This window comes from Sturnus vulgaris, chromosome 6 (assembly GCF_052056855.1).
Source record: "Sturnus vulgaris isolate bStuVul1 chromosome 6, bStuVul1.hap1, whole genome shotgun sequence".
NCBI lineage: Eukaryota > Metazoa > Chordata > Aves > Passeriformes > Sturnidae > Sturnus > Sturnus vulgaris.
In genome coordinates, this window is record NC_142248.1 from 15,473,822 (window position 1) to 15,497,640 (window position 23,819).

The 23,819-nt window shown below is 43.2% G+C and overlaps 3 protein-coding genes across 5 annotated transcripts in view; 2 read left to right on the forward strand and 1 right to left on the reverse strand.

The window, feature by feature from the left end:
* ARG2 (arginase 2) overlaps positions 1 to 4,530 on the forward strand; it is a 19,638-nt gene extending 15,108 nt beyond the window's left edge. The window contains exons 5-8 of the mRNA XM_014869439.2: positions 1,494 to 1,588; positions 1,715 to 1,819; positions 3,070 to 3,206; positions 4,103 to 4,530. Coding sequence (XP_014724925.1) covers positions 1,494 to 1,588; positions 1,715 to 1,819; positions 3,070 to 3,206; positions 4,103 to 4,308 — 543 coding nt within the window. The 3' untranslated portion in view covers positions 4,309 to 4,530. The remainder of the gene's footprint in view (positions 1 to 1,493; positions 1,589 to 1,714; positions 1,820 to 3,069; positions 3,207 to 4,102) is intronic.
* VTI1B (vesicle transport through interaction with t-SNAREs 1B) lies at positions 3,641 to 14,602 on the reverse strand. The gene is made up of 6 exons (XM_014869446.2): positions 14,454 to 14,602; positions 10,547 to 10,605; positions 9,224 to 9,415; positions 7,730 to 7,903; positions 5,725 to 5,786; positions 3,641 to 4,799 (listed from the first exon to the last, which is right to left on the reverse strand). The coding sequence occupies exons 1-6, from the start codon at positions 14,566 to 14,568 to the stop codon at positions 4,706 to 4,708; spliced, it is 696 nt and encodes a 231-aa protein (XP_014724932.1). The 5' UTR covers positions 14,569 to 14,602; the 3' UTR covers positions 3,641 to 4,705.
* Positions 14,603 to 14,840: 238 nt separating this feature from the next.
* Positions 14,841 to 23,468, forward strand: LOC106849053 (retinol dehydrogenase 12). Of its 3 annotated transcripts, none has more exons than XM_088167121.1 (7): positions 14,841 to 14,976; positions 15,968 to 16,086; positions 16,840 to 16,995; positions 17,272 to 17,376; positions 17,830 to 18,039; positions 19,894 to 20,083; positions 21,935 to 23,468. In XM_088167121.1, the coding sequence occupies exons 1-7, from the start codon at positions 14,861 to 14,863 to the stop codon at positions 22,035 to 22,037; spliced, it is 999 nt and encodes a 332-aa protein (XP_088023247.1). In that variant the 5' UTR covers positions 14,841 to 14,860; the 3' UTR covers positions 22,038 to 23,468. The 3 variants fall into 3 exon arrangements, with proteins under 3 accessions (XP_088023247.1, XP_088023248.1, XP_014724927.1); XM_088167122.1 differs by having other exon boundaries at positions 14,944 to 14,999; XM_014869441.2 differs by lacking the exon at positions 14,841 to 14,976 and adding an exon at positions 15,143 to 15,314.
* The last annotated feature ends 351 nt before the right edge of the window (positions 23,469 to 23,819 follow it).

Here is a 23,819-nt window from a genome sequence, read left to right on the forward strand (position 1 = left end):
CTACAACAGTATGGATTTTTACACAGCTCTTTAGCAGTGGCAGAATGTGCCTTTGACAATGATTTGTATGGCTAATACCCCTCTGACTCTCTGGAGAGAACCATTACGTGTGCATAAGTGCATATGGCTCACCCTCTTACTCTCATCCAGTACAGCAGTTGAGTTGATAATGGGACCAAAAAAAAAAAAACTCATCCTCCTTTCCTGACAGCTTCATAGCTCCTGGAACCATCCAAACTCACAAACTGCTATTAATAGATTCCCAGGAAAATGCCTGCACCTCTGGCTTTACTATCAGCAATTCCTTTTCCATTGTAACAAAGCAAAGAACCTGTCAAAGGCAGTTAATACCTTCAGTTTAATTTCTTTATGAACAAAGAGGTGTAATTGCAGTATTAAATCTACTGAATCATTAATAATAGAGAGTATCTGATAAGATTATCATTACTATGCTCAGTTTATGATGTGGTGATGGGTTTTGCAGAATTCCTTTTTGAAACCTGAATTAATTTTCCTAGTGGTCTCTTAATTCATTTATCCCTCTTCTTAATTTATAACTGGAGAAGTTTCAGGTCATTGTCTTAGAGTAGCAAATACTTTCATAATCTGTGCTAATTTAACCCAGTGTAATTATATATAGCTATGGGTGTGTTAACCTTTAAAAACATCCAATATTGTAATTAGAATATAATTAGTAATTGAGCTGCTTGACAGCTGTGAAAATGTAGCCATTTTCAGAGCTGGGAGAAGAAGAGAAATCTGAGTTAATTTAAACCACTCTTAAAATTAGTAGGTATTACTAACTGAATGGTTTTAATATTCCATACCATGACTACTTAATTACCAAAGCTGAAAAATGATGACCTCAAAATCTTTCAGTTGCTGCCTAGACCTACTCTCTTCAATTCTGCATCAAAAGTCAGCATGATGTAACCCACTGTGGAGGCCCAAATTCTTGCCCTGCTTTCCCCCCCCTTATTTTTTCTTTTTTTTTCAACTTCCCACTTTGATTTATCCATCTTTAATACTCTTTTTTTAAGTTTTCATGACTTTGGTAGTTCTCCTAAAAAGATACAGTTGCCTTGGTTTTCATTCTTCCATCTAAGAATAATGTACTGGGTAAGTTACAGAGCATCACCATGAAGTGCCCTGTATCTACATCTCGGTTTCTACTTTAGCATTCCTGCTTACCCTCACTGATGCAAATTTGGATTTGGGCTTTTTAGCCCTCCTCCTCTTCAAACTGGAAAATGTAGAAGAGTTAAAACCTTCATTAACATTCAAGTCAGATAAAGTCATATTACTTTACCTGGGCTGAACGTAGGAATGAAAGTAAGGAATTATTACATCAGCCAAACCTTCCAGTGCAGAAGTTTCTCTATTTAGAGAGGGAAAGGATGTTACAAATCAATCCAAAGTTTTCAGGGAAGCATTAAATAGCGTTTTCTTAGATATATCATTAAACTGACCTAATACTAAACCTTTGCTTGCAGGTACCACAACTTCCTGGCTTTTCCTGGCTAAAGCCCTGCCTTTCAGCATCTGATATTGTGTACATTGGCTTGAGGGATGTGGACCCAGCTGAGTAGTAAGTTGGTTTAGATTAAACGATTTTTGTAAAGGCTGAAATAATGAACTTGAAATAATGTCCATAAGGGTTGCTAGATTTCAGCTTAAACTAATAATGATTGATTTTTAAAAACTATTTTCATAGCTATATTCTGAAGAACTTTGACATCCAGTATTTTTCCATGAGGGATATCGACCGCCTTGGAATTCAGAAAGTTATGGAAAGAACCTTTGAACAACTGATGGGCAGGTAACAAACTATTATCTAATTTAAACTACTCTTGTTGAAGATCTGTTTTCCTGAAAGTTAAGTGAAGGTCACTTGATGGAAAGTGGCTGTACAGAACAGTGACAGTATCCAGCATACGGGAAAGTCTCAGCACTGGAACCATTTCACAGTGTTTGGCAGATGGCTGAGACAAGTTACACACTCAGTACAGTTGTGGCTCTGTTTTATACTATTTGGCTCTGTTACTTAATTCTGTATTTTCTGCAGTTGGACAAGATGTTTGAATCAACTCAGAGTGCAGGATACACATTTTACTTTTAAAAATACATACAGCAACTTGACAGTAACTTGAAATGAGCTGTTGGTATGGGAGGTGGAAGCATTTGATGGCTTCCTCCTTGAACTGCTCCCACACAATGTCCTGATGGTGGCTGCCAGTGCAGCTGATAAAGTTCACTTTAACCATTCCCTTACTGCAGTTCACTACTGCCACCTTTGTGACCCTTGTTCAAGTTTGGGGAACCAGGTCAGGGACCAAATCATGCTAGTCTAGGAGTTTGGAAAGGGTCAGTTAGAAAGGGTAACCTCTCCCACAGGTTAGAACCTGTGCTGCATGCTGCTGTTTTCTAAAGGTGTGCTCACCCTTCCTAGCTGCAGCTGTGCCAAATAAAGAAGATGGTAATCCAGATGTTTCTCCTTACTGAGCATATGCAGTAAGTTGGAAGTACAACAGTCTACCACTTAAATAATTCACGTGAGTGACAAGCAGTGTCCAGTTTATTAAGCTGTCATCAGCTGGCAGCTGATATAGTAAGTAACTAACAATTTAGGTTTGAGATCATCCTTTACTACTTCAGCAGTTAGGATACATGGCAGGGTTTGGAGAAGGCCTTAAGCATTGACCTGAAAAATGCTCATCTTGATGAACTTTCAGTGAAATCCTTGAGCTCGATGCTTCCTCCATCCTAGCTGCCATGCACATCAGTGTTTCAGCTTTCACCCTGGCTTTCTGTACAAAAGGAGAGAAGGCTGGATTGTATCATACACTTCTCTATATCATTCCACTACAATGACAAATACCAGTTAAGATGCTTTGAAGTAAAGTACTTATCTTCAACCAAATTCTCGCTGAGTAGGTGCTTTTTTTAATGTATATGAGACATGGTTCAAGGAGCTTGATGCTACTTTGCTGATTAGCCTGGACAGTAAGAAATGCACATAGAAAAAGTTTAAGGCTCTAAGATTGCTTTTCCTGTTTTATTCTGTCCCAGGAGACAGAGACCAATTCACCTGAGTTTTGACATTGATGCTTTTGATCCCTCACTGGCTCCAGCAACGGGGACTCCTGTTCTAGGTGGATTAACTTACAGAGAAGGCATGTACATCACAGAGGAAATACACAACACAGGTAGGAGCTGACCAGCAGTTCGGGGCTAAGCAAGGACAGGACAAACTAGCCAGAGCTCATACTGGTTATGTTTTTTCTTGTGTAAACAGATAGTAAGTGTAGTCAAAGGTGCCTGCAAAGTCAGTTCTGTCTTCACTAAGGGAAAAAGAAGTCCTGTGGTTGGGCAACTCCCTTGGTGTTGGAAGCAGCTTAACCATCAACAACTTCAGCTTAGCAAAAGAAAATAAACAGTATTTTAACAACTAACGTGAAGAATGTGTAATACTATTCCCTAATCCTAAACACACAAGGCGAGATGTGAAAATGGGCATCTGGAATACAAAAGTAGGTGCAAACAATCTTAAATAGTTTGAAGTTCCATTCTAGGATTCAAGACTAACAAATCAAGTTTCATAAAATATATTGCAATTGACTCAATATATAAGGACTTTTCATCTTATTACCATCAAGGTTTTATTTAATATGTTTAAACAATATTATTTGCAGTAAAAGATGGTTTAAAAAAAATCCCAACCAGACAATAGTCTATAGATTTATGAGTAGGATGGCAAAAGAGTGTGAGGTGAGGCTATTTTATAATCCCTCATTTTTGGACTGGGAGAAAACCATTCCTCTTATAAATGTATATGGAACATCAAACATTTTTCCTGAATGCTGAAAGCATGAATGAGTGAGGTAGTGATGATGTAGGAAAGAATAAAATTAAAACCACAAATTTACATCTGAGAACAACACTCTGATCCCTCACTTGAGAGCCAATTGTACTTGTCTAAGGGGTAGAGTAGGTCACAAACCCAAATACCAGACATGCTACAATGAATAAAAGGCTGCAAACAAAACTTTGCAAAAGACTGTACCCTTTGTCAGAGTAACAAAGCTGGAAATCATTTTCACAGGAATGCTTTCAGCTGTAGACATGGTTGAAGTCAATCCACTGCTCGGAGCTTCTCAAGAGGCAGTGAAAGCCACTGCTCGCCTTGCAGTCGATGTGATAGCAACGTGCTTTGGGCAGACAAGGGAAGGAGCACACATCGCTTTTGATGAACTCCCAACACCCAGCTCTCCAGATGAATCCGACAGTGAAGAGCAAGTGAGGATTTAAGAACCCAAAGTGTTGGATATATTGGACACTACAGAGCTCTGCTGAGGCACTTGAGTGGATAGATTGTCAACACTTGGCAAATACTGTTAACTCCTCAATTTTTAAATAAACTAGCTTTTCCATTGATCAGTGGCTACTTTATTACATACCAAGATTTATTCATTTAGTTAAGTATATACAAAATGAGACAATAAAATATTTATTACCTTCTTATTCATCTTACTAGTAGTTCAAGCCTGTTTCTTTTTACTCCCATTCTCTGTCTTTCGAGTGTCAGTACAGTTTCAGTTGAATGTGCTGTCTCATGACTCAGTTCAACCCGAAGACAGTCAAAGGGAGCAGACAGCCCATCCTGTTCCTCATCAGTGGAAAAGCTTGTCTTGGTCACGAAGGTTCATCACTTGCGAAAGAACTTGTAGTAGACCACACCTCCTAGGATGGCCAGTTCCAGGATGATGATAATCGACAGTAACAACTTATTCGTGGTCACTCTATTGTTAAAAAACAAAAATGCAAGGGTTTTTTTTTTCACTTTTAACAAGCAGAAAAGGCCAAGCTCAATAGTTCACTATTCATTTTTGCCTGGAAATCCTGTTTAAATCTCCTATTTCAGCAGTAGTTCTGTTCTCCTTCCCCTGAAGGGATCATTGCTCTATATGTGCCTGCTCCTTCAGTTAAGCAAAGAGGAAAACAATACCTGAAGTCCTGTGCTCAAACATTCATTGTGGTGCTTTTACTTGAACTATGTGGTTGGAGGAAAACTAAAAAGTCAAAATAATAAAGTACTGCTAGTACAGTTCTACTGCTGAAAACCGGACAGTTATCACAACTTCCTGTAGCAATGGGCATAAAGGAAAGGTTGTGAAGAGATAAGTATCTACTGGGAATACAATCTATTAACTGGATTTTTAAGGCTAATTAAACAATATAGCTAAACTGCTGCCAAGGCTTTAGCCATCAAAATCGTATAGCAGCTCAGACTGTCTCATGAGTCAGCCTAGGACTAGCTGCTCTAGGGCACTGGTGTGGGCTAAACAGATTTGTCCGTGTCATCAGGCATCTATCTCGCCCAGTGCTGCAGTGATTTATGGCACAATTTTTCCCAACCTGAATGAATAGCATCTGAAGGCACCATGAGCAATTCACTGTAACTTGCTTCTGTTCTCACCCCAGCTTGGATGGTTAAAGACCCCACAGCATCCTGACCGAACAGCCCACATTCAGTGCTGTTCAATAGCCTGTACTCCATTAAGCAATTACCAGAGAGGAAAACACACAAATCAGTATCTGCATGTGGGCACATGTTCTGTTTACACATTCCCTAAAACTTCCCTGCAGTCTCAGCTGATACTCATTTTTTTCCCCTAAATCCAGCAGGCACCAATGCTCCGTGCTGGTGTCAGTCACAGCACTCACCTGCGGGACATCGCGCGTAGAATTTTGCGACTCTTGCTCAAGTTCTCACTTGTATTCACCAACTGAAGAGAGACAGACAGAAGTTACTTGTCAGTTAAACGAGCACACATCAGCTCTGGAAAGATGCATGTGAGAACAGCTGGTGTTGAAATGCTGCAATGTATTATAGAACCAAGGATGAACTTGTGTCAAAATTGAGACACAACATTGGTTTCTACCCACAATACCAGCTGGAAGCATTGCCTCTTTTCTAAGGAGAAATTAAGACTTTTGTGTATACTTACCCTTAGATACATACAAGCATATGCAATTTGAGACCACTTTCCGCCTTTTTAATTAACATACAAATAGCAGAAAGCTGGTATTAGCTTCTTTCACTGTTCTAGTTGTTAACACCAGAAGAAAGTGATACTGATGTGTTCACTCCAGTGCATATCAAACTGTTTGAAATGCTGCTCAAGTTCTATCAAAGAAAGAACTGTGTTGCACGGACAGGTCTAAGTGACCCAGTGGATACAAGCTCTGAGCTGCTAATGGATAATCCATTTCAGCTTTGTATTGACCAGAAATGAACTGCCCAGCATACTGAGTCAGTTATTAAGAAGCATGTAATGAAGTGAGGTTATAAACAACTAACAAAGGTGCTGCTTCACAGACACAATTCATGATGCATGGCCACTGGTTTCCAGGTAAGATTTCACTATTCCACTTCCAAATATTCAAGGGAAGTGAAAGGTAAGCTAGGTCACTTATATCACAGACACCTGCCTGCACAATTCCTCTGCAGTTTAACACATTGCCCTCAACTGCAAAACTGCTTGTGTGTTTCTTTGCATTGAGATGGACTGGACAAAGCTGGGAAGAAAACAGTGAAGTCTATTCGGAGCTTAGTAGAGTTCTGATCTTCACTACGAAAGAACATGTAAGAAGAAAGTCTGCTTCCAGTTGGAATGTGTGATTGACACAATTCCACAATTCATTGCCTAAGAGGCTCACAGTAGAAGTCACAAACACAGTTTAGTGATGAACACAGCAGTGACGGGTTAATGATTGTACTCAATAATCTTTGAGGCCTTTTCCAACCTAAACAATTCTATGCTTCTATGAACAATTTGTTGAGGGACTGTGACGCCTGAAGGACTGTAACATTTTTTATTAGCTAAAGGACAAAAACTATACCTACAAATCTAAAGATCAATTTCCTTTCCTGCTTTCTAACCCAAATTTTGGAAGAGGACAAACCAAATTCTGATTGAAATTACAGAACTACTTAAATGAAAAAACTACAGGCTGTTGCAATGAGTAGAGAGAACTCCCAAGAGCAGGGGTATGCTTTTTGTTTTGGCTGAGTAGGCTTATTTGCCAAACTCGGTGTCCTCTGAAGTCACTCACCTAGGAGCTTTACTCTTGGGACCCTTTGCACACACAGAAAATCCCATCAGTTGGTTAGTTCAAAAATCAAATTGTCAGTTTTGCATACATGTGTAAACAAAACAAGTCAACTAGTTTTTGAAGCTTTCACAGCAGAAGCAGAACTTCTTGAACCAAGGATGGGGAATGGGCATTTTGTCTGACAACATTTTCTCCCTCCCTGCAAATATTGGAAAGCTAGTAATTAAGTAATTACTTTTTTACGAAATTTATTTTCATTACAAAAACTTGCTAACTGCTTCCAAAATTTTAATTTTTACTAGTAATCTAGTCACAAGGCAAGACCTTAACAATTATCTGTAACTTTTTCAGTTATGCTATTTTTTCTAGCGGATCTACAGGTCTAATCTCCCATCTTGCACAGACACAGCAGCAGACATTTGGACCCTTCTACTATTTTTAGTAACTATTTTTCTTTTATGAGAACAAATAGAAATGTGGCAGCCTGAATTTGGTCTGTAGAAATATCCAGCCGGATTACTATGCCTAGGAAAATCCCCGAGAGTAACTGCTGGCATACAGTTCCCACTAAAATAACAGATTGTTTCAAAGCAATGCCCGGTTTCCTGCTTACCCTGCTCTTGGTGCGTTCCAGCTGCTCCCGCTGCTCCCCGAGCTCCTCGATGATATCCGTGCCAATCTGATCGGTTTCAGCAGCGATTCGGTGCGAGCGCTCGATGCTCTCACTGGCTCGGTTCAGACTGTCTGTGCCCTGGAGAAGCAGCGCCCTCTGTGACTGCAGGTGAGTCTGAAAAATAATGGACGCTTAACTACTAAGCACAAAGACAGAAGTATTCAGCTTCTGGCATTAAAAGACTCCATAGGCCATCCATTTGTATTAGCTGTACATACTTCTTATATTAACTGATGCAGCCCAGTTAATTCTTGCCAAGCCTTGTTCACCTTGGAAGATTATGGCCAAATCTAGTTAAATCTCAAAAAAGGATACAGCACTGAAGAGTTAAAACAGTTCCAAAAACCTGTCTTTGTAACAATTTACTTTGCCATCAAAGACCATTTACATAAAAATAGTACCTTTCTTTTCCAGATGCTAACTTTTACTTCCATTCACATCTAAAGTCAGCCTTATTTGCAGCTTCACAGTTGGTTGCCAGGGGAATCTTGAAGAGTTTACAGTCAAAATGATTAGGAACAAACAGCACTAACAGATGGACTGCTAAGTAATAAAGATCCTCTTTTCATGCCAGTAGCCTGGGCTAGAGGATAAGGAATGTTTACTGACCTTGGGGTCAGAAGGTAGCTCAAAATAAAGTGTTTTCTTAAGCTCCAGAAAGTCTAATCTATCACCCTACTCTCAGGTTTCAGAGGAATCAGTCAAGAGGAAGCAAATGCAAAAATTTCCTAAGCTGCAGCAGAAGGAAATACTAAGCAAAGAACTTCCCTCAATATGTCTTCATCTGAGGCAGAAAAATGAAAAGCCCACCTCCATGAACTTTCTGTACAGATGACAGCACTTTGAAGACAGTTAGGAGATTCAGTCTCACTAGCTCAGATATCTCTAAGCCTATCTGGTAAACAAGAAATTGTACTTTTTGCATTTTAGCAGCAAAACTATAGCAAAAAAGCACTAGAGGAAAAATCCTTATATTTTCTTGACATTATTCACACTAAGATCGCTTAAAAAATAATTTTACCAAAGAACCTATACAATGCATGATACAAACTTTGCTAGTTTTGGAGATTAGAACTAGGTGAGTTAACCTTTCTTTCATTAAGTAGCATCACTTCTGTGTTTTCCCTTCTGCAAGGGAATGATTAAACAAAGCTTCAGTACAGAATGTTGTGCAAATTACTAACTGCATAGCTTTCAAGGAGTTCCATTTTGATGACATTCCTATCTTTGTTTTAGAACAGAAAAGCTCTCCTCTGAGTTCTAGGTGTTCTTTCTCCTCCCTGTGATATTCATGTTACATGTAGAGAGAGATATACAGGGAGTAATAAAAGCACAGAAGTGATTTAAAGTAGAAACACTGTAAACAATGCATCTGCAATTACTGCTTTTGCACCACCACAGCAAAGTTAAATCAAATTTACATCTAATCCTCACACTCTGTTCATTTTCTGTGGCGAAGATCCCATATTTTGTATCGCCTTGGCTTCCACGGCCCAGTCCCAAATCTGTGCTTCTCATCTCTCTCTGGAACATGGACAGGTCTCTTCTGTACGCTCGGATTTTGCTCATCATTTGGTTACGGAAAGGCACAGGAGCGTACTTCAGTTCTTCCTCCATTTCCCGCAGCTTTAACAAAAGAAAGCATGTTTATTCTTTAAAGCACCACATCTATTCTTAGCAGCAGCTGTATTCAAAACTCAGCCCCAGATGAAGGGATTCACGTGTTTGTGTTGGACTGGCTGAGGGGGATAACTCCAAATCCCATGCCCCATCTAGTATTGAGTACACCATGCTACCCAATGCTCTTGAGCCCATGTGCATTTTCAGATACACAACACCTCAATAAAAAAAAAAATCCCAAGCTTAAATGCTTGTGTTTTTTCCCTGAAACATCACTCTACATTTCAAAATTTGCATTTCTCACTTTGTTTAAGCATTTATAGAATGGGTATCAGGTTTCTATCACATCTGTGCAACAGAGACAGAATTATAGGATGGTTAGGGTTGGAAGAAATCTTAAAGACCACCTTGTTCCAACACCCCTGCCATGGGCAAGGACACCTTCCACTAGACCAGGTTGCTCAGAGATCCATCTAACCTGTCCTTGAACACTTCCAGGGATGGGGCATCAAGAGTTTCCCAGCAAAACTGTTCCGGTGTCTCAACAACCTCACAGTTATGTTTCTTCCTAATGCCCAATCTAACTCTACCCTTTGTCAGTCATTACCCCTTGTCCTATCACTACTTGTCCTTGTACAAAGTCCCTCTCCAGCTCTCTTGTACCTCCCTTTAGGTACTGAGAGGCTGCAATAAGGTCAACCCAGAGCCTTCTCTTCTATAGGCTGACCAATCTCAATTGTCTCAGCCTTTTCTCATATCAGAGGTGCTCTATCCCTCTAATCTTCATGGCCCTCCTCTGGACTCACTCCAACAGGTCTATGTCCTTCCTGTACAATTTTAATTGCACCTCCACCACTCTACTTTTTTCAACAAAGTGAAGGCAGTATCAAAACTGAGCATTGAAAATCCCTTCGAAACACATGCAAGAATATTTGTTTATATTTACGTAGGTATATAAGTATACACAACAGTCTTAACAAACACACACACTCCAATCAAGATCAATCATCAAATAGTAAAAAAATGAAACTCCTGCATGCCAGAATAGGATCCATTAAAAAGTAACATTTGTAAGTACTGCCCTTTTTAATGCAGCAGTCTTTCAACCATCAGGAAGGCCAGAAGCCTCACACTCACCGTCTCATTGGCTTCACGCTGCTTCTCATCGAATTCTCGAACCAGTTTTTTCTTCTCCTCTGGGAAAGGAAAAGTAGGATATTGAGAAATGACAACAGAACTCCAACTCAACCCACTAAAAACAAAGAAGCTGCCACAGATGGCTGGCTGCAGAACACCAGGTCAAAATTTATTTCAAATAGGAACAGTTCGTTATTACGACAACTTTTCAGAAGGGAGTGGGGCAAGAGAGCAGAAATCGTTCTTCCAAATGCTGAACACTGCCTCTGGTAGACAAAAGAACTAATTTTTCAAGTATTTTTCTGACATACTGTCCTTCCATGTCCACTGACAGAATTGCATGTTGAAAAACATTTAGCATGAAAGAACAGCAAAGAAGACACATTGGTAAACAGCTCATGAAAAATTTTCTTCTTTTTTTGCAAACACTTCAGATTACTGAAGGCTGAAACTGTAATTTGGATTTGAACAGAACATCAGGTCAATCTACCTTTTCAAGTGAGCCCTGAAGGTCCTGGCAGATCTGGCACTCTGCATTCCCTTGGTCATAAAGTACCTAAGTACACAGCATAAGCATTCCAGAGTTCTCTGAGAAAAAAGATTCCACCAAAGTATCACCTCGGGTTCACAGACTAAAGCCAAATGCTTCCTTCTTCAGGAATGACATGAGTTGTTTGAATCAGCCAACAACACTACCCATTTTAGTTGTTTGAGACAGTCATTTACCCAGATCTGTGTACCTTGGGCTTTGGAGACCAAATAATGTGCAGAAATAATGTTTTGCTGCTGTTACTCTATTTTTAAACAAAACCTTAAGGCATGTATTTTTCATGTGTTAAAAAAACCATCATATCTCTCTAACATCCACCATCAATGAAAGTCTAAATCTGAAACTTTCCTTATATCAACTGAGCAAAAAAAATGTTCTGTAATCTTTTGCAAAAGCATTGAACACCAGAAGACTTTTGTAGAGTACTGCAAACAAAATCAAATTCTATCAGAAATCTGATAACTATGCACCTAGCTTAATTCACCTCTCTCAAAAGAGTATTATTCAGTCCTAAAAGAAATTCAAGGCAGCAGAAAATGTAGATTGACATCTTGGTAAAACTCCAGCAATGTGATTGAAGACAAAATTACATACAACATTATAAAAGCATCATCACAGTAAAAAAACTTGATAATACCTTTTGGTAAGCACAGTCCTCTGCAAAAGATCACTGAGTTTTCAACAGAAGATAGTAAAAATCTGAAGTACTCAAAACATTGTTATATAGCTCCTCTCACGTACACAACACTCCTAAGCTGTTGGCTTTCCTTCTCAGCTCAAATTCAGATTATGCCCAGAATTTGAACTGTAGAGAACTTAAGACAGAACTAAAACCCATCATCTAAAGAAGCAACTGTGATCTCATGTACTAGACAGAATTATTACAGACTAAGCTACATCATTACTGTTAATAAATACATCAGCTAGTATCTGGAAATGCAATTTCACATCCCAATTTATTCTGGAGGAAATGCTGACTTAGAAGGTTCCTAAATAAATGCTCCTCAACTTCCTCCATTATTTGCCACCATATACATTTGTGCTGATGCCATTGTTTGTGTAGCTGGGTTACGGACATGAACTGTGGAAAAACAGCCTTTGGAAGTCAGTAATTTGTCTCATACAAGTCATTTCACTAATCTGATTCAAGCAGTGCCCTCTTAAACCCACTGCTCTCTCAAAGCCATGGAAACCCATGACAAATCTGGAAAAGCAGCATTTCCCTGCTTTGTCTCTCCCATGCAGACTAAGAAGATGCTGCACTTTCAAATTTGCAACCAAAGAAATGCCAGCTTCCAAAAGGCACAGAATCATGGAGTGGTTTAGGTAAGTCAAGCAGCAATGGCTTGAGACCTTTTTGTCTACAGGCCAACAAGAAATCCAGCAACGTGGCCTGAAAATGTTCTACTGGACCTGGCCAGTATCCAGAAATGCCAAAATACACTGAGAGATTCACCTGGCATCGCTCTGCATTGAACCACAACTCAAAGCACACAGGCAGAACTCCTAAAATGCAGCAGCAGGGCCTGCCCCATGGCAGCATTACCCACAACTCATCGACATTTAACTGATTTATTTCCAATCAGTCAGAAAGAGATTCAGCTGGCAAGTACAGCTAACTGAATTCATGTAGAGGAAAATACAGCATTTGAAACTTATCCAGCCTGTTTACCCTTCCTACAGATTTGGAAGGGCGAAAAAAGAGTGTTTCTAGAATTAGGAATTTGTCATCTTGTTTTATATAGAGTGAAACAGCATTTCCAAACCTCCACCCTTCAAAGATGTCCCAAGGACTAGAGATTCTGTGTTGCTTCTGGAGCATGTGAATGGTCTTAAAGAGTATTCCAAGGTCTCTTTTATCAACTCCTGAATATTTTGGGATCAGACAACTAAAAAAAAATATATATATTCCCCTCCTCATAAGCACAAGAAGCAAACAAAGAACGTTTGAAGAATGGAATGACTCTACCAGACAGACTAATTTTTAAGTCTTAAACTCTCTTAGAAACACTTTCAAAAAATAGTGCCAGGATTTTTGCAGAAAAAAAAAAAAAGAACAGTTGTATTAAAATTCTTTAGCATGTCTGCAAATTCAACTTGCAATTATTTGATTTGCAATCTATTAAAAAAAATCCCAAGTATTGCAAAACTGTATTTAAGCCCATGGCTCAGAATTCATTGCTCATGACTGCCACAGTGTCAAGGAGACCTGACAAAGTTTTAGGTCATCAAGAAAGTGATCATGCTCATTTCTATAGGAAAATAAGGATTTCTACCAGAAAGGGTATTGTTTTTTTAAGCTTTTTATTTATCCTTTTTGACCACTAGTGACATTAAGGCGGGTTTGCAAGTTGTCATTTGCAGGTTTCAACACCTTTCTTGTACCAAACTTTCTGAAAATGCTGATGACAAGGACTGTGACCCTGAATTTAACTCATTATTAAACAGAAAGCCAAGTAAGAAACATTAAGCGTTTCATGCTCTGTGTTATCTAGCATAGACTGGTACATTCTGAACAAACTGATTTTTATGATTTTACACAAAACCGATGAATTGTGGGAGAATGAACATTACAGCAGAATGTGGCTGACAGCCACCTGCCCATCACTGGGGAACAAAACCTGAGCTGAGCTACAGCAGCTCACGACAGCTGTGGTTTACATTTCTCATAGGAAGGGGTTAGTAAGAGGCATTCAATGACACTGGCAAAATTCTCGTTGTCACATCACTTCCCTTTCTGGTTCTCAGAACACTGCCAGTTATCAAGGGCCAAATCAGAAGCACAGATCCTTACAGAGGTGTGTTCTGTCAGAGAATTTTACTCACTGGTGTGGTATAAAGAATACCCTTAAAGCCAGGCTTTAAGAAGTAAGAAGATCACCCCTGAGCATTCTGTTCTCCAGGCTAAACTCCAGTTCAAATAGAACAGCATGAAATACCACCCAAATAACAACTCTCCTCGGAGACTGATGCGGTGAACATAGCACGGCAGTGCTTGCCAATGGAGCTGAAATTTCTCAGAGTACAGGAGCTCCAGGGGAGTGAAGCCACACACCTGCAAAGCCACCAGGACATGGCAGCAGCTGAAAACGACACACGGCAGAGCCACCCGCCTCCTTCCAGCAGGCTCCTAACACAAACGACGTCCCGAATCCCTACAACTGCAAAGCCCCCCGCAAAAGTCTTGAGGGGACACTGCCTTTCCCAGCTGCTCAAACACGCCTGTCTAATGAGAAGCACCCGAACACTCCGGCCACGGCCCCGTAGCCGGTGGGGCAGCTCCGGCCGGAGGGATCCCGGCCCTGCCCGTGCCCTGCTCCGGCCCCGAGGGACGTCCACGCCCCCTCCCCGCCTCACCGGCAGCGCTGCCCCGCAGCCGCTCGGGGACGCCGCGCAGGTCTCCGTGCAGCCCGCGGAAAATCTCATGCAGCCGCTCCAGGTGCTCCGAGGACGCGGACCCGCGGCCCGCCATGGCCCCACACCCCCGCGCCCCCGGCCCTGCCCCACCCGGCGCTTCCGCCGCCGGGGCCGCCTGACGCGCTGCCTGCTGGGAGTTGTAGTCCCGGGCAGGCGGCCGTGTCCGCAGCGCGCGGGGGCGCTCGTCCGCCGGCGCCGGTGCGGCCCCGGGGCTCCCCGGTACCGGCGGGACGAGCCGCCGCAGCCGCCAACGCACTGCTCCCAGGCCTCGGCGCCTGCCTACGTATACATCGTTGCATGCCCCTTGCCAGGGTTAATGACATGAACCTCAGCGTGGGGTTGTAAAAATGTGCTTCAAACGCCACTGCCGACAGTGCAGTGCCGACTGCGCTGCGCTGTCTCTGCAGACATTTCTCGGCTCCTTAATTGAGGAGTGCGTTTCAGAATGTTTCGAGGGACCCCGGTCGGAGTCGTGCGGTGCCCGGGGTAAAAAGCAGCGGGCTGGCGGCGTGAAGCCGGCCGACCGCTCCCTGCCCGCGGGTTCCTCCGGCGGGGGCGCGGCCCGGTAGTGGAGGTGTGGTTGTATGGTTGTGGGCGAGGCCGAGGCGGGAGAGGCGCGGCCGCGGGGCGGGGCCTGTGCGGGCGGAGGCGGATCCAGAGGGGCGGGGCGGCGGCTACGGGGAGCCGTGCGCTGGCGGTGCGCGGGTTGCTGGCGGCAGCGATGCTCAACTGCTGGGAAGCTGCGCTGGGCGCCGCCGTCTCCGTCCCCGTCCTTCTTTTCGTGGCAGCGCCCTACATCAGGTGCGTCTTACCGAGCGCAGCCCCTGCCCTTCGCGTATGTTCATCCCCGCAGAGCAACGCCCGTTGGGGCACGGAGCCGGTGCCCTTCGCGTCTCAGTTCGCGCGTGTGTGTGCGGCGGGAGTGCGAATAGCGGGAATCCCGTTCTACAGCCCGCGCCGGGGTCGGGAGCTACTCAGGCCGCCCCAGCTCCAGCGCCCCGGTGACACTGAGGCGCTGCCGGGGCTCGCTCAGCCCTGGCACCGCCCGGCGCGTTTCCCGGGCTCTGTCCCGGCACCGGGGCGCTCGCGGAGGAGCGGCAGGGGGCGGGGCCCGCGTTCTCCTCAGGGCGCGGCGGTGCAGCCCATTGGCCAAAAGGCCCCGGGGCGCGCGGCAGCAGCCAATGGGAGCCGTGGCTCCACTTGACGCACGGACAGGGCGGGGCCAGGAGGCGGGGCCGCGCTCAGGAAAGCGCGGGGGATTGGGGGCGAATTCCCGGTGTCCCGGTCGCGACACGGTCGCGACCAGCCACTTCAGATGAGGGCGCCCGTGACTCCCTGGGGCCCAGAAAGCAGCGGTGGCCCGAGTGTCGATGTGAATCCCCAGGTTCTGGGCGCTCAGCCCCGGCCTGAGCCCCCTAAGCAGGCAGAGGTGACTGGTGTCTCTCCTCTTGCAGGCGGTATGTCGCTGGAGGACGGTGTAAGTCGACAGCAAGGCTGGAAGGGAAGGTGGTGATAATCACGGGAGCCAACACAGGCATCGGGAAAGAGACCGCCAGAGACCTCGCGCAAAGAGGCAAGTGCAGTCTCGTCAGCAGACATCCCTGTGCAGCTGGGGTAGCTGTGCATTGTGTCCCTTTTCTGGACCTAAGGAAGACGTATTGTAGGCTGATATTGAAGTAAACTGGATTCTAGAGTTACTGCAGATGAACCCAAGTGCTGTTCCTTCAGAGGCTGTAACCACTGATGTTCAAGTTCCAGTTCCTCAACTGTTTTCGTTGCTTGGACTCTAAAAATATGCTTTGCACTGCAACTGTGTAAGTTCCTGGATTCTGCTTATAAGAAGCTGGGAAATACCACAGGTCCACCACTGTGTGCTTTAGTTATTCATGTTTCAAGCTAATTTGATGTAAATGGTATTTGGCTAACTGGTAAGAAGATTAAAGTACCTGTTCACAATCCATTTAGAAATTATCTGGCTGGGATCCATCACCTTTATGTGCTCCTGGCTTGACGTTCCCATTATAGAGGCAGATACTACCCTATCATACCAGTGTTGTATGCACTCCTAACATGGGAGAACCTGGAGAGGCACATAAGATGTGTATTTGCCCGTTCTGGAAGTATCTTTCAACTGGATTGTAGCTCACAATTGAGAGAGAAAGGCTTTGTCCCTTCCAGCCACCCCCCTGACTGATGCTAGTTCCCTAAAGAAGTAATATATTGTTTGTAATTGCTGTGCATGGTCAGTCTGCTTGTTGTAGCCTTGATCATCCAGTGTGCTCCAGTGATCTCAGTTTCCTGTTGTTCCCCACTCCCCTCCGTGCAGGTGCAAGAGTAATTATTGCCTGCAGAGACATTGCAAAGGCAGAAGCTGCAGCCAGTGAAATCCGAGCTGAAACAGGGAACCAGCAAGTCATTGTGAAAAAGCTGGACTTGGCTGATACAAAGTCCATCCGGGAGTTTGCTGAGACATTTCTAGCAGGTACAGTCTCTAGACTCTTGTTTTTAGTGAGGATATTTTACCAAGGACTGCTGTCTGCTCTTCTAACCATTGCCAAATCCCTGCCTTGCTTGTCTCTGTACCTCTTGGGTACTGTGGTTCACAGCAGGGACTGGTCAGAGGCACTGAGTTTGTGGTAGGAGAGGTATCCTTTTTCTCAGGTGATGTGGCTGCAAGTCAAACAGCAAGGGGTGACTTGTGCTACCTTCTTATCTGCATTCTGTTTCCTTGTTTAAGGATGTCTGTTTTTTCTTACAGAGGAGAAGGAACTCCATATTCTCATTAATAATGCTGGAGTAATGTTATGCCCTTACTCCAAGACTGCTGATGGCTTCGAGATGCATCTAGGAGTCAATCATCTTGGTAAGGCCAGTGGAAATATGTTTGCACTCAATATGGAATCACAGAATCATCAAATGGTTTGGGTTGGAATTGCCCTTAAAGATCATCTTCTCCTAACATCAACATCTGTTGCAAAATGCCAAAGAAAAATCCTGCTTTCCAATTTTTTTTCCTCATTCTTCATTTTACAGGAAGGATGGAGGGCCAGAGTCAGAGTTCTGGAGATGCAATGTATTTGCGTATCGTGGATCCAGTTTAAGTATCTGTATGTTTTACCTGGGACATTTTTAAATGTATGACAGCTCCAGCTTTTTGAAGATGAGGAGCAGAACTCGAAGGCCCCAAAAAAGTATAGATTTAATTCAGGGGAATTTAATAGAAATTTTCTTTTTCCTGGTCATGAAATGAGGGCAGCAGTAAGATACCACATATAATCATCCTTCCTAGAAGGATGACGTTTCATGTCCCCCCTAGGTCATTTTCTCTTGACTTTCCTCTTGCTGGAGCGTCTGAAGCAGTGTGCCCCAGCCCGCATCGTGAACGTGTCCTCGCTGGCCCATCACGGAGGCAGAATCCGCTTCCATGATCTCCATGGTGAGAAATGCTACAATCGGGGCCTCGCCTACTGTCACAGCAAATTGGCGAACGTGCTCTTCACGCGGGAGCTGGCCAGGCGGCTGCAAGGCAAGTTCCAGAGGCAGGCGGGGTGTTTATCTGCTTGGCTCCCTGAGCACCAGGGATGGGGAGCGTGGATTGAAGAAAGGGTTGCAAATCATCTATGCAGAAATTGAATGGTTTGAGGCAAATGTCACTGAGAACTCTGCAGGAAGAAAGTATCTCCTGTCTGTGGAACCAGGAGACTTACAACACAGATTGTCTTTACAACAGCAGGGTAGAGGAGTTAGTAGCTTGGCACAGTTGAATAGATCTCATTTTTCTTTGGTGCTTGTCAAAAACTAGCTGCATCCACACAGACAGTTGTGGTATGTGGGTGGAAGCTGAAAACAGAGATACAACTGCACTGTCCAACAGAAAAGCTAATGCACGCTCTGCTGCCTTAAAGGTTGGTGGCCTGTGAACAAGCATAAGAGTAGACAGTACCTTGTAAGTCACAACATCTGTCTCACAGTTGTGTCATTCAGTCCTGTTCATAAACTTAAGTAGTATTTATTTACTGTAACAGAAGCAGTGTCTTCCCCAGGAAATTACTAGTAGAGTAAGTCAAAAGAGGCAGGTGTTCTCAAAAGCCTGATGGAAACTGCTGCTGGTTTAGCACTCAGGCCCTCTAGCACTTTGTTTTACAGAAGGCACATAATGACTCCTGTGTTTAGAAGGGAGCAGGGGGTGCTCCAGCGCCATGGATGAGTGATTTAAACTGCTTCAAGAATCACCATCAAAGGTATTAGCAGAAGTGTTTTTAACCTAATGTCATGAAAGCATGACTTAACAAAATTTGATGGCAAGGTTTACTCTATTACTTACGTGGAAGACACTTAAAAAGGAAAACTGATTTAGAATTGGGTTAGAATGATTTGCACAGGACTGGGAACACACTATATAAGGAAGACTCTCTTGTTGAATCGGGAGGCTCAGCATGGAGCCCATGCTTTTGAAACTCCTTAGGGAGCCTAGGTGTGGCTAGATCCAGTTTTAGTGTAAGACTTGGACAATTTATATGTAATGGAATTATCTATACAAAGTTTATAATAATTAATATATAGTAGCTACATGGACTAGTAATATTTCCTAAGAATAAATTCAGCAATCAGTTACTTACCAAGGATTTCTTGCAAGCAAAGGGCCTCTCTGCCTTGGTTAAGGAAGGCTCTCTTAGGTAAGAAATCCAAAACCTTGAGAGGCATCCCTGCTCCAGGGGTGAGTTACCTGCTGTGCAGTCCAGCTGCAGTTTGAGCTGAAGTCCAGTTGGGCTCATCCAAAGGTTTGCTGTTGGTAAAAGTTCTCTGCCTTGAGGAGCAGTCTTGAGAGTTGAGCCAGCTCAAGGGAAGATTGTCACCCTGCAGTTAGACTGCTTAGCAGGGAGAGCTCAGAGAAGGCTCACTTAGGCTGTAATATTTATGGAATGGAGTGGTTGGCTTGTATTCAAATTGCTTACAATGGCAACGGTACACGTGAGACTCGGTATATCCACAACCTTATTTAAATGTTCCTGGATAAAAGAGTATTGGAAAAGCCATGGGCTACTTGTCTTGTAATTAACTGCCTGATGGGTGTTCCAAGTTCATGTGTGCTGGTACTCACTGGCCTCTAGGTTTCCTAGAGGAGTTTTGGCCCATTGGCTCAGACCTTTACCTTCTTTGGAGCCTGTACCAAACTGCTGCTGATTTGGCTAAGACGTCGTGTCCATCACACCCAGCATGCAGTAACGACAGAGGACTTCACTTACTCTCTGTATCCAAGTCTGGATTCCTCCTTTAAGTTATAGAATATCTATAGGTAGAATCGAGGACTGTATTACCCTTCTTTTAAAGACACTTTGATCCATGCAGATTTATCCTGGAATACTTTATTTTGCCATAGGCACTAAAGTGACAGCAAACGCTCTCCATCCCGGCTCTGTCTATTCTGAACTGGTCCGGCACTCATTTGTAATGACTTGGCTGTGGAAGATATTCTCCTTCTTCCTGAAGACGCCTTGTGAAGGAGCTCAGACCAGTATCTACTGTGCAGTAGCTGAGGAGCTGGACTCTGTGACAGGACAGTATTTCAGGTGGGTGCAAGCTGATGAAGTGATACTCTGTGCAAGGCAACTTCATTGGCTGGGGAATATGGGATTTACTGTCATTCTTCATTAAGAAGGGACCGAGTAAGAGGCTGTCTGATAAGACTGAAGGTGACAAATACTAGAGCATTAGTGCTTCCAGGTCTGTTGCAATCGTGTTAGAACAAACACCTGACCTGTGCAACACTTCATACAACATCATGTCCTTTAGTGCTAGAAATATTAATGTACTGGAAATACAGGAATGGCTGTCATATGCTCAGAGTTTTAATGATGACCTGCCTAACACTTGGGAAAATCACTTTTCAGTAGAACTGTGTCGTTAATGAGGTCACTTCAGTCAATCCTGGGAAGAATACTTCAGTTCCATTTGTAGTTTTACCCCACTGGAGCAGAGGAGCTTGTGCTCTCAGGGTGCTGGGAGAGCTGATGGAGCTGCAGAGACAGGAGGTGCGATTCTCAGGTCTGGCATGTGACCAAATAACTTTATCCTCCAGTGTGATAGACGCACCAGCTGGGAGGGACTCTTGCTGGGCTGCTTGTCATGCAGTCATGGAAATGGTCTTGTTTAGTTCCCATTACAAAACCTGTTATTTTCTGACTTCTTTGACTTACTTCTACATTCTCCTTTTCCCATCACCAAAAACACAGCCCAGAGCAGTTTCAAGTAATCATCATTCTATATTTAAAGACTTCCATTCAAACAGATTCCCACAGATACGTCTGCCAGCTTCCCACTGCATGGAGAGCACTGTAACAATACTGGTTTTGGGGTAACATGAAAATTTGTCTTTTTTTTCCCCCTCACATGGATGCCGTTGGAGCCATTGTGTCTTTGCAGAGCTTTCGTCTTGTGATTTGTGACCAGATTAGTCTCTGTAATGACATTGCCTGATCTTCATTTGGGAGTTTGTACCATCTTAATCAGACTTGAGTATATAAATAGACATCTTAAGTCTTCCCTGGCTGGCTGTCTGTCTTGGGATAAAAATGTAGCATTAATGTCCCAAAGTACAGAAAACTGGTGGAATTTAAACTCATTAAAAAAGGGAGTTTTGGACATGGTGGAAAATGAGAAGCTTCAACGCTAATTCACAACTTACATTGGACTAGCCTAGAATCTTTGCCACTTTTCAGGCCACAGACTATAAAACACAAGTGCAGACATTAAGAAAAGAATTTACAGTTGCCACTATAAGACAGGTGGGAGTCCACCAGTTATTTCAGGAATATTAAAGACTCCATCTAGAAACAGTGAGCCAAATGGAAACCTTACAAGATGCCATTTCCTCTGTGCTCTTGAACTCCCAAGTTATTGCAGCATTACAGTTAAGAACACAGGACCTCTTTTCCAGACTGAGAGCTTCCTGATTGGAGGAGCTGAGAAGAAAGAAGCCACAGTTCAGAAGATAATGGAAAAGAGAGTAACCATACATGGTTATTACAGTGTTATTATTCTTGGGCATATAGTGGGATAAATAGTTTAGAATGAAGGGCTGTTCAAGTGACTTTTTTGCAGTGTTTGTTAGGAAATGTGCTCCTGAAGAAGGCTGGTTAGAGTGTCTATCCCTTTTTAGTGGTATTAATGAGAATGCACACTAGTGAGGTTTTTTAAGAGTTGAGACAACAGATAGAGCTAGACTTGCTTGTCAGTTCTTGGTGCCACTGGGAGAGATTCTTCTCTAGCTAGTTGGAAAGAAATCTTTCTCATGGTGGCTTAGCACTAACCCTTGCTCATTTGCTGGATAGCCTCCCACTGTTCTTGAACTGGTCTTGAATTAAACTAATGTGGATGGAGATCTTAGACATGAAAGAATAAAAAGAATGTTTTTCTTACAGTGACTGCCAGCCAGCATACGTGTCTCCACGTGGTCGGGATGATGAGATAGCAAAGAAGCTCTGGAGTGTGAGCTGTGAGCTCCTTGGCATCCAGTGGGACTGAGCAGCACCGAGTGTCCCTGGCTGGGCCCAGCGAGGCTTCTCTGGGGAACAGCACTGCTGAGAGACCTCATGAGTAGAATGCTAATACTTCAGCTGCCCTAAGGATGGCTCCGTGGGCACAACATAATTTGAATTTCTGGAATATTACACTTAAGGATTGAGATTTGTAAGCAATCAGTCCCTCTTCCTAGCTGGAGAACTAAGAGCACTGATGCAGGAAGCAACCTGCTTGTTATCTCACACAGCAGCTCGAGGCTATGGTTCTCTGGCTTTAGAATAGAAAGGGAGGTTGCAATCTTAGGTTTAGATTATGAAGTAACAAGGAATTACTTTAAATAAAGTTTTGTTGGTTTTTTTTCCTAACAGCAATAGAAATGGTAGGACTCTGAACTTAGGATTTATGAGATTACTTTTAGTTCCTACCTTTGAACTGGCAGAGCAAAAATACTTTAGTTAGATTTTCTGGCAAGTTATGCAATACAAATACTCTCAAGCACACAGAAACAGGTCCTGGCCTTTTTGTGCCAAGCATTAGGTAAAGTTTTTACATGGAATCACTTTCTCTGCATGCTCTGTAAGAAGCTGGACCTGGCCACTGAGGTATCTTGGCCCTAAATACCCACTGACTGCAGTAAGTTAACTGAGGGTTGGCAAATCTGAGAACCCAGGTTTTGGTGCAGGTGACTAGGAGGTTAAAAGCTGCAGGAGAGCTGCAATTGTGCACAGACAAGTTATTAATAAAATCAACATCTCTTGTGAAGCATTGAACAAAGACAGTGTGAAAGCTGTCATAGTAAACCCCCCAGCTGCACTTTAAATTATTTTAGAGCCCAGAAAATACAGCAGAATGAATAAGGAACATCTCAGCCACGTTAAAAAATATTAAACAACTTCAGCTGAGACTTGAGCTTTAAATGACACCAAACTCCTTAGAGCTAAATAGCTAAAGCAGGAGGCAGGACTATGTTGGTACTGTGGTCAAGCTGGCTCCAAGACAGGAAGGTAAGACTTGCACAGAAGTCCTTGCATTTGTGTGCCCAGCAGTTACTGGTTGCCAAGGCTGCCAGCCTGCCCATGCAGGACCACACAGCTTGCACTTGCACAAAGCAGCTGCCTCAGGCCACATAGCACTGGGGCTGCTCCCTTGTGCTCCCAGTGCTACGTGAGTGCAAATTGCTGGAGTGTGATCCATAATCACTGATTATTTCTGAAGAGTTAAGCAGTCAGAAACCACAGCTCATAGGATTATCTTCTGCTTCTGAAAAAAAGCCTGGAAGTTTTTGGACTTGCATATGAGCCTGCCACTGTGACCAACTGCCAGTTTTGGAAAATAAATGCTAATTTTAATTAGTCCTGTCTGGATGCTGTCTATGCAGATCAGTCCTGTGCTACCTCTGAGCAATACTCTTAAATAAAGCCATTTTCCTTTCACGACAAGGACCCCGTATCTTGTTTCAGAAATGCTGAATCAGTTTACTTAGTATTGCTGTTATCTGCACCTGCCTCACTAATGTACAGAATTCAGTCCAGGTAACATTTTTAAAAGTTCCTTTGTGTTTCTCCCTGTCACTCTACCTTTTTTCTCTCCCTCTTTATGCATCATCCCAATTATGAAGCTAAATCTACAACTAGAATGTAGCAGTAGAATGTTACCTACCACTGGAGCCTTAGCTTGCTGTCTCTGTGTCATTCTCTGTTGTTGAAAGCAGCTTCAGGAGCAAGAGAAACCATTTTTTAAAAAAGCAGAAAAGTGTCTCTGGTGTGAAATATTTTTTCCCTTGCA

Bases quoted from the DNA above. Each gene is read 5' to 3' on its own strand.
- LOC106849053 (XM_088167121.1), top strand. From the start codon at position 14,861: ATGTGCTTCAAACGCCACTGCCGACAGTGCAGTGCCGACTGCGCTGCG. The intron at 14,977-15,967 runs GTCGGAGTCGTG...CTCCTCTTGCAG, and splicing joins GAATGTTTCGAGGGACCCCG to GCGGTATGTCGCTGGAGGAC. The intron at 16,996-17,271 runs GTACAGTCTCTA...TTTTTCTTACAG, and splicing joins TGCTGAGACATTTCTAGCAG to AGGAGAAGGAACTCCATATT.
- VTI1B (XM_014869446.2), bottom strand. From the start codon at position 14,568: ATGGCGGGCCGCGGGTCCGCGTCCTCGGAGCACCTGGAGCGGCTGCAT. The intron at 9,416-10,546 runs GTGAGTGTGAGG...CTTTTGTTAAAG, and splicing joins AGCGTGAAGCCAATGAGACG to CTGCGGGAAATGGAGGAAGA. The intron at 7,904-9,223 runs GTGAGGATTAGA...ATTATTTTTCAG, and splicing joins CCACAGAAAATGAACAGAGT to ACTCACCTGCAGTCACAGAG.